Source organism: Nelumbo nucifera, chromosome 2 (assembly GCF_055504915.1).
Source record: "Nelumbo nucifera cultivar China Antique chromosome 2, China Antique-T2T, whole genome shotgun sequence".
Classification (NCBI taxonomy): Eukaryota; Viridiplantae; Streptophyta; class Magnoliopsida; order Proteales; family Nelumbonaceae; genus Nelumbo; species Nelumbo nucifera.
In genome coordinates, this window is record NC_142650.1 from 55,670,202 (window position 1) to 55,680,710 (window position 10,509).

Sequence of the window (10,509 nt, forward strand, 5' to 3'; positions counted from 1 at the left end):
AGAGTTGATACAACTCTCGGAAGGACATGATATCTGAAAAACTTGTGGCCAATCAACCAGTATTATTAACATGATAACCAATCAGGTGGTATTTATCAAAATTCATGGGTGGGTTTTGATTGGTTAAAATTCTTATGATATCATGTCTTTCCAGCATCATAGATATGGCTTGATTTTGGAATTAAACTATAAAAGCCCTCATAGGTCTTAATTTTTTCCACTAAAATTTGTCATTATTGTCTCTTTCTCTCTACCCCTAACTATCAATGTTTATAATATCTTCTAATAAGCACATCTTTGCGAGTGCATTGAGGAAGCACTTGATAAATATTCTAATAACCCTCTTAGAAATTTGCTTTGAATCAATTTAAGGGTAGCCTAAGATTAGGGGTGGATTTGAGCCAAACTGAGCCAAATACTTGGTTATTTGAGCTCGGCTTGCTGAAACTGTGTTAGGCTCGAGCTTGGTTTGGTTCAAAGCTCGCAAGTTCGAACTCAGCTCGGCTCGAGCTCGATTGCAAGCCAAGTTTTTTTTTCCTACAAAATAAAAATTATATATATATATAAATGTTTTTTATTTTACATACAAAAATTTAAGAATTATAAAAATTATTTATTATTATACATATAAAAATAAAAAATATACATATAATAAATGTTTTTATTTTACATACAAAAAATAAGAATTATAAAAATTATTTATTATTTATATATTTATATGTATATGTACATGTAAGGGTGTCAATGGACCGATTTTGGACTAGACCTTGTCTAGTCCAAAATCAATTTGGATGGATTGGATGGACCAACAAGACATATTGGATTGGTTCAATCCAGTCCAAATTATTTATTAGATTGGACTGGACCTGGTCCATCTATAATAAATTTATATTGGATTGGGTTGGATCGACAAGAATATAGGTGTCAATGGACCAGATTTGGATTGAAACCAATATAAATTAAAATGAATTTGAACAGTTGGACGGTCCAAACATTGAATTGGACCGATCTAAAATGGTCCAAAATCTTCATTGGATTGGACTGGACGGACTGGTCCATTTGTAATGGACTCACATTCGGTTTTTTATAAGCACCCCTAGCAAAAAGAGAAACTTTTGGCCCATGAGCTAGATAGTTATGCATTCTAGGTGTATAAACAAAAGATATCGCTTCAAAATAACTATATAGAGATAAGATATATGATTCATGCATTTGATCAATCCAGTTTCGCTCCATGTTTCTCCTTCAAAGCTTATCTACTAGTTGCTTTGCATCGAGGAAAATTGCAATCTTTCTAAACTTCATTGATCTTTCTATTTCTAGCACAGAGTTAAAGCTCTAACTTCTGCATGATAGGGTTTAGAGGTGTAAATTGGGTCGGGTTACCCACGTTCCGGCACGAAGGTTCGTGCCGTGCTGGGTCGGGTGTTCAAGGTCCACGGGCTAGCACAACACAACACGACTGTTCGTGCCGTGCCGCCCGCGGCTCACGTGCCGGCACGGCCTGAGGGGCCCGTAGCGAGCTGCACTCGGCCCACCCAGAATATAGCTGTTGGGCCCCCCCAAGGGGCTTAATGGCTAGTTTCAGCTTTTAGGGGGTTTTTACAGAAATACCCCCCAATAGCTATAAACGACCATATTTGGGGGGTATTTGTGTATTTTGCTTATGGGGATTGACAAAATGACATAATGCCCCCCAATAGCTATATAACAACTAGTTTAGGGGGATTTTTGGGTAAAGTTATAAATAATTTTACAATGACCAAAATACCCCTCCCAACAACTAAATAACAACCAATTTTTTGGGCATTTTGGGTAATTGAATTATGTTTAATTCCTATAAATAGTCCTATCCTCTACCATTCTCATCACACCAATTCAATAATTCTCTTAATATCTTCTCTCTCTCTCTCTCTCTCTCTCTCTCTCTCTCTCATACTCATACATTCTCAATTCTCTGCAATTTGAGTAATTCTGATTAGCTGATTGTTTGATTCTGCATTCTCCAATTCTCAAGCCTAAACTTTATTGAAGTTTCAACTTCAATAATTCTCCAATTGAATTATGTTTAATTCCTATAAATAGTCATATCCTCCACCATTCTCATCACACCAATTCAATAATTCTCTTAATATCTTCTCTCTCTCTCTCTCTCTCTCTCTCTCTCTCTCTCTCTCTCTTACTCATACATTCTCAATTCTCTACAATCTGAGTAATTCTGATTAACTGAATGTCTGATTCTGCATTCTCCAATTCTCAAGTCTCAACTTTATTGAAGTTTCAACTTTCAACAAGAAGAAGACTTGCTCAACCAGCTCAATTTGGGAGGCTTGGACATTGAAAGGCTTCAACCGTTGAAATCAAGTTGGGATTTTGAACCGACAATCCGGGTAAGTCGAATTAGATTAATTTTTATCTTTTTAGAATTAAAAAAAAAAAATTTGCCGGCTCTTCTAAAAATCGATTCCTCAACATGTTCACCATTGATGATATTCAATCGCATCATGATAGTGTTAGCACTGATGCGATTGATGTCGATGGAAGTGGAACATTCACCCCTGATACTGATACTAGGGGAAAAAAGGAGGGCCTCTAAGTTGAGTAGCCCGGTTTGAAAAAATTTCAAAGTAAATATTGAGGGGAGGGGGAAAAGGGTCGTTTGCCAAAAATGTAGGAAGGGCTTTAGTTATTGTAGCAAGGGTGGTACGGGTCATTTGAATAGACATTTGCTCACACATGAGAAAGAAGAAGATGAAGGGAGAGAAACAACTCAAACACAAATTGGGAGAGGGAGTAGTTTTGGTACTTTTAAATATTCACAAGAAAAAACGAGACAAGAACTTGCTAAATATATTGTACATCCAAAGCTTGAAAATGGCTGCGTAATTCTGTAAACCCACAATATAAAAAAGTTTCTAGGAATACTATTAGGTTGAATGCTTTAAAAATTTTTTATTCATATAAATAAAATATAATTTCTTTGTTAACAAATCTTAATTCTAAAGTTGCAATTAATTTGAATGTTTGGACATCCAAATTTAATATATGTTATATTTGTGTTACCGGCCATTTCATTAATGAAAATTGGCTTTTGAATAAAAGAATTTTAAGTTTTACTAGACTTGAATGGCCACATATTGGCTCAGCTATTGCTGCAAGTATTTTAAATACTTTGCATGCTTATTTTCTATTAGTTTTGATAATGCCAACAATAATGATTCTGCAATAAATATTTTAAAATCTCAATTAAGACCATGCTTAAATGGTAAATTATTTCATATTAGATGTGCATGCCACATCTTAAATTTATGTATTCAAGATGCCTTGAATATTATTTCTACTCATATTTCAAAGATTAGAAATTGTATTATATATATAAAAAGTTCAGGGGCAACAAAACAAGAATTTAAATATTTATGTCAAAATTATGGTTTAAAATATAAACATTTTATATTAGATGTAAAGTATTGGTGGAATTCTACCTATGCTATGTTAGAAAATTGTATTTCTCATGAATAAATTCTTACTAATTTTTATAATTCAAAAATGCCTAATGATATAATATTTGAGGAAGACTGGTGCATAAGAGATTTTTTAAAACATTTTTATGATGCAACTAATGAATTATTTGGAATTTATTATCTAACTAGTTTTAATTTACCTTATCAATTAATGGCAATTAGTGATTGTTTTGTAAAATATAGAAATCATCCATAATTTCAATGTATTGTTGAAATAATGGAAATTAAATTTAAAAAAAATATTGGGAGAACATTTCTCCCCTTTATTGGTTAGCTATAATATTAGACCCTAGGATTAGGAAAGATGGTTTAGATATTTTACTTGAATCATATTGTGAAAATATGAATGTTGATATAGGAAATAAAAAAGAAGAAATTAATAATTTATTATTTGAAATGTACAATTTGTACAATATCTTCTACTTTTGACCTTGAGCCTAGTAGTAGAAGAGAAACTTTTTTATTTAATAAGTAGAAGGCAAAAATCTGCTACTTCTACAACAAGTTCATTTACTGAACTTAATTTTTATTTACAAGCAATTTTTTCTAATTTAGGTGAATGATCAAATAATTTTGATATTTTAGCCTGGTGGAGTGAACATTCAAAAACTTATTCAGTTCTCACCACCATGGCACGTGATCTACTAACCCCTCCAGTGTCTACAGTTCCATCGGATTCTTGTTTTAGTGCTGGTACTAGGGTGCTTGGATGACAAAAGAAGGTGCATGAACGATGAAAGCATAAAGATGTGCATCTACTTCAAAGATTGGCTAGATGCAGAAGATAGATTACAAGACAAAGGAGGGCATGATACTACACCGAATATTTCACTCGAAGTAGATGATGAAAGTTATAAATCATGACCCATGAATTTGACTACTTGTATAGATTTTTTTATTTTTTCAAATTATTGTAAAATTTTTAATTTTATTTAACTTATTTGATATTTTTTTAATTTTTTAATAATATAGTTTTGTATTTTCAATTTGTAACTATATTGTATGTTTTATATTTTATTAATTTATTTCATTTTCATATTTCATTCATCCAAGTATCCAATGATCCAATCATTGTATTTGTAATTTGTACCATTCAAATTTAAATGAAATAAAATTCTTATTTTTCTCCAATTTGTTATTCCATCATGCTTATTTCAATTTGGTTAAGTATTTTTTTTCATTTATGTGTTAGATAACTTAGATTTCTCATTTCTTAATTTTCTAAATAGTTCACAATTCTCAAAGTTCAGATGAAAGTTAAATATTTTAGTTTTACAATTTTACTTAGAAAAGAAATCAAATTTTTCAAAAAAACATAAAAAAAATAAAAAAATGCAGCCCGATTCGGCCCAGGCCCAAGGCCCGCCCTGTGGCCCAGCCCGACACGGCCCAAGCCCACAGCACGGCCTGCAGCCCCACTTTACACCTCTAGGTCCTTTGAGCCTTGCATCTATGAAACCCTACTGAGTAATACATTGAGTTGAGGCCTATTTGATGATATAGCCAAGCCCTGCATTGTCCAGCATAGAATCATAAGAGCCATCAATACAGATATAAACCATGTGTGGGTCATTTTGTTGCTGATGATCCATATATTCAGATAGATGATCTGCATGTTCAGTGATTTGTATCTCTTCTCTGATGTTTTTTTTTTAATTATGTGAGTAGGGTACCTTCTATGATGTTTTGATGAATGTGGAGATTCCTCGCCTTCCACATGTTGTAAACTGTAAAATATTGCTTGTAGAGAATTTGCTCTTTGTTTCAAGTGGATTATTCATCTAGTCTGAGAATTTGATGACATTTTTTCGATTAATCTCCTATTTGATACCTGAAATTTTTTCGATTAATGGGTTTTCATGCAGTGTGGAATAAGAACCCCAACTCCACTTCTGGAGAACCAAGCAAGGTTGTCTTGGTGGCTCTCTGTGTAGGGTTTCGGTACATTCATAGTGGAGCTCAAGTGTTTCGACTCTGTGCCGCAATATCTCAAGCAACTTCTTGAACCCTAGGATCTCCTTCATTGGTGTTGGCATCAACGAATCGTTTGAGAGGCTTCGAAATGATTATGGGTATGAATGCCCAGACGGGGTTGAACTTGGTCCATTGGCTGCTAGGGTTCTTGAGAAGCCTGAACTTAGTTCTCTTGGGTTGGCTGAATTGGCTAAGGAGGTTGCTGGTATTGAGTCTTTGGGCCCAGTTGGTGATGCTATTGGTGCCAGTGGGATTCTGGCTTCCACAAGCCTTACCAAGGAGGAAATCCAAGAGGGTAACTGACATGCCTCTGTTTTCTTCCCATGTTGGAAACAAGTTGCTTGGAGGCTTCTGGTGTCCCTTCTAAGTTCTAAGTTCTATTTCTAATGGGTTTTACTGCAATGGATCTAGTCTACCATTTTGGTTTCATGTGGTTGGTTGGTTTTAATGGAATTTTTTGTTTGGGATGTGTTCTGGAGGACGGTCTGATCTTTAGATGCTGGGGTTTAGTTCATGCATATACCGTAAGTAGCCCTCTCTTTTAGTTCCATGCTAACAGCTGATCTTTGATTGTGGGCCTCATGTTCAGTGTGAAGTGAAATGCTGGGCTCCAACCTGTGTTCACTGTCAGTGTTGGGGCTCAATAACTTGGGTTAGGGTAATGGATCTTCTATTTTGGTTTCTTGTGGTTAGTCACTTGGGCCATGTTTGGTTTACTGTTTTGGGCCTCATTTTTATATTCTAGTTTATTCTAGGCAAGAATGAGCAGGAATGAATAGAGTGTTTGATTACAAAATTCTTGTCAAGGGCCACATTCTTTTTAGAATGAAAAATGAGCTTCATAGCACAAAAATTGAGTAACTTGCAGCATGAAAAATAATCATGCCCTATCTTGCTCATTTCATTCTTTGAAGAAACTCTACCTACAAACTATTGTCATAAATGTTTACTTTTGTGAAAGCACTTTTACAAAAACACTTATAAAAGTACTTTTGCATACATGAAAGCACTTTTATGAAAGTGCTTTTATGAAAACACTTTTTTAGAAGTACTTTTACAAAAGTACTTATGTAAAAGCACTTTTAAGGAAGTACTTTACAAAAGCACTTTTACGAAAGTACTTTTATAAAAGCACTTTTACGAAAGTACTTTTATAAAAGCACTTTTATGAATGCACTTTTATAAAAGCATTTTTACGAAAGCACTGTTATGAAAGCATTTTTACAAAAGAACTTTTATGGAAGTACTTTTATGGAAATACTTTTATAAAAGCACTTTTACAAAAGCACTTTTATAAAAGCACTTTTACAAAAGCACTTTTATAAAAGTACTTTTATGAAAGCACTTTTATGGAAGCACTTTTATGAAATTACTTTATGAAAGCACTTTTATGGAAGTACTTCTACAAAAGCACTTGTAGGAAAGTACTTTTATAAAAGCACTTTTGCGAAAGTACTTTTACAAAACATCTATGCCAAGTGGTAAACTTTAACTATTGGAGACCTAAGCTAGCAGTCTGTGAAGAGCAACATAGGACATTTGTCAATATGAAAAGAATTCATTTTTAGGAAAAAAGTGTGGTTCATAGCAATATTTTCTTATTCTGCCTATTTTTACCAATTCTTTTTCATCTTGGATAAGAATGAAAAGGAATGAGAATTGAACCAAATATGACCTTAATTGCTTTTGTCTTTATGCTTAGATAGCTTGTCATTCATGGGTTGAGGTCAACTCTAACCCAAGTTATTGAACCCCAACCCTCATGAACATCAGGTTGGATTAAGGTTGACCCAACATTTCACATCTTTTTACTTTACTAAATATTTTATTTCTTAGGTTTTGAATAAACCAAATAGTCAATCAAGGTTAGCTTTCGCATTAAAAAAGTTTTTTTTTTCCTTTTGAGCTTAAAATTGTTGATATAATATATGTAAATATGACGACATGATGGTTCTGGATTGAGTTGCCCAACGCCTCAGCCCTAACCCTAATCCAATCCTACAGCTTGGGTTCATATTTTCAACCCTAATGTTAACCCAATCCACCTTGACCTTTTTTAGTTTAGCCTGAACCCCTAATCCAAATGAGCAAATTTCTACTTGGAGAGTGGCAAAACCTTTGAGAATTATAAACACATAATAGTGGTTCTACCAATCTATACGAATAAAAAAAAATATGGCTAGAAAATGCTGCCTTTTATACTAAAGACAAACACCATGCTCCATTGCTTTTAGCAGCTTTTACCAATAGAAAAGAGTGCAATGGGGAGTGGATCATATCTAAAAGAGAGCAATGTTGGTGCAAGGACCCAATTACAGTAGATTTCCATTATACTTAATCTGTGTTTGGTTTGAAAGAAAAGGTAGGGAAAGATAGGGAAACCCATACAAGGTCTGCATAGGTTTTCCTGCCTTTTCTTTCCTTTCCCTACCTTTTCCTTCAAACCAAACATAGCCTTAGGGATTCTTAAAAATTTTCCATGAACTTTGTGATTTTCTCTTATTTTCTATCAATTAAACCAAATACAGCCTTAGAGAATTATGACTCTTCTTTGTGTTATTGGTTAACTCTTGAAGCATTTGGATTGGGTTCTCTGGTTCTCTGTTTGAGTTAGGAAATTAAAATTAGATTTGGTTTTTCTTATTAAAAGATTAACATGAATTGAGAAACAATATGATTTGTTGGAGTGGAAATTCACTCTGAATGTATTTTTATTTTTATTCTAAATTAAATTTTATTTATCCTTTTTACTGACTCGGAAGCTAGTCATGCGTTTGAAGAAGAAGCCCTCTTGTCTGAGGGCTTTGCTTTATTATTATAGGCTACCAGGAGACCACTGCATCTGCATGGCACACAAGGTGAGTAACAAGAGTACAAAAGTAAAAAGACGCAAAATCCAATTTAAAAAGGCAGGCTTCTTGGGATTGTGAGAGGCAGATTGTTCATGTGGTAGAAAATACATTGAATGGTCATATGGTAGGGAAAAAATAGAAATATAGAAAGGCTTCATTTACATCTTTATTAGTCATTTAATTGGATAAATGCACTTATCTAGGTTATTAGTGTTCTTTTATTTCCCAGATAAAATTGTACAATGACTGTTTTATCCAAAAAAGTTACATTATTGTAGGGATAATATCATCTCGTCACATATTAGCAATTTTCCATGCGAGTGGGTAAATGGGTTGTTTAGGAAAATGAATGTGGCAAAAAAAGAGGAGGATTATATGCCTAGACAGAATGAAATGGCGAAACAAGATATATGTAGCCAACCACCAATAGTTGGGATAATGTTTGGATGATGATGATGATGATGAATAAGAAGAAGAGATGAAAAGAGAGAAAAAAAAAAGAAAGGGAAATTTCACTTTAGTAACCTAAACTTTTGGGGTAGTGTCAAGTTAGTACTCGAACTTTGAAATGTGAAAGTGTCAAGTTAGCCTCTGCCGTTAACCGAACATCAGTTATCTATTGAAAATGTCAAAACTACCCTTCAAAAAAAAGACATTGTTCATTGTCTTTTATTTTGACACTGAAGCAGTTATCTTTAAAGAAAAAGAGAGAAAAAACATGAAATCTGATAGAGGGAAATAATAACTGAAAGCAAAAAAATAACTAGACAAAAATGTGTTTCAGATCTAAAGATAGAAGACAATGACTTCATTAATCTAGAATCTCAAACACCTCAACCGGTTCAGTCTCAAGGTAGAAGACAATGAACAGTGTCTTCTCTTGAAGGGTAGTTTTGACATTTTTGACAGATAACTGACGGTCGGTTAACGGCAGGGGCCAACTTAACACTTCTTGAAAGTTTAGGTACTACAATGACACGTTTCAAAGTTCGGATACTAACTTGACACTACCCCTAAAGTTCAAGATACTAAAGTGGAATTTTCCAAAAAAAAATAGAGAGGGAAGAAAACACTACATTTAATAAACATTTCATATGATGATCAGACTGTATTGGCATTATATGGTAAAGAAATAAAAAATCACAGGAAGAGCCAAGTAATCATCTCCCTGTTATGATATATAAGTGTAGATTTTAATTAGGAAGCTAAGTTAGATTTGATTTGTGATCAAAGTATACGAGGTAAATTTTCTAATTTAACTCGATAATATTTGGACTTGTTGTTGGTGCCAAGTCCAATTAGGTTGTCCAAGTGAAAACCATTCGAAAAAAATTCTTATCCAGCACAGTTATCTGTGATGGAATGGTGGTATGAGCTTCAGGTAGGCTGTAGACAATCCTACAAACCTTGGTTGAATTAGGAAATAACAGGATTTTAGAAATAGAGTGGGATCTAGGGGTGATCATGGGCCAGGCCGGGTTTTGCACTTATGATAAGATTTATAGCTTAGGCCTGAAACATAAGCCCTAGCCCAGGTCTACACAGATTTGGGCCGGGTCGGGCCTGATTTTGGACCAATATCTTTCATGTATAAAACATTACATATCTATAATATTTTTATATTAAATGACATAACATGCATATAAACTTATTTTATACATTATATACTATAAAATATTACATATAATATAAATTATATATGCCATCTTATAATATTTATATATAAAATATATAAACTAATATAAAATAACATGTATATATATACACAAAATGTGTAAGTTTAAATATATGAGGACCGGGCCAAGCCGGGCCAGGCCGGGCCAGGCTGAAATGATCACCCCTAGTGGGATCCACACCACTCTAATTACATATTGGTTTTGAATTAAAATTTATTTAGCCCACAAGTGAGAGACCTGGCCACATGATCAGTCAATAACATTTTTTTTGAAACCAACACATTTTCAAAATTGATTTACGAATCTGACTAAATCAAGCTTATCGGTTCTATCAATATAAATTGACCCCCTAAAAAAAACATGAAAATCTGTCATTCATATTAGAACGGGATTGTTTAGCATTTTACACTTGGATTTGGGTTTTTGGGTTGAATCCATTCAAATTTTGACAAAAATCCAACCTGAACCTGCCCAAATTGCACTCTT

The 10,509-nt window shown here is 33.7% G+C and overlaps 1 protein-coding gene across 1 annotated transcript; it reads left to right on the forward strand.

Moving 5' to 3' along the window:
• Positions 1-5,370: 5,370 nt before the first annotated feature.
• LOC148802233 (uncharacterized) lies at positions 5,371-5,798 on the forward strand. The gene is made up of 2 exons (XM_088897848.1): positions 5,371-5,462; positions 5,534-5,798. The coding sequence occupies exons 1-2, from the start codon at positions 5,371-5,373 to the stop codon at positions 5,796-5,798; spliced, it is 357 nt and encodes a 118-aa protein (XP_088753974.1).
• Positions 5,799-10,509: the final 4,711 nt, after the last annotated feature.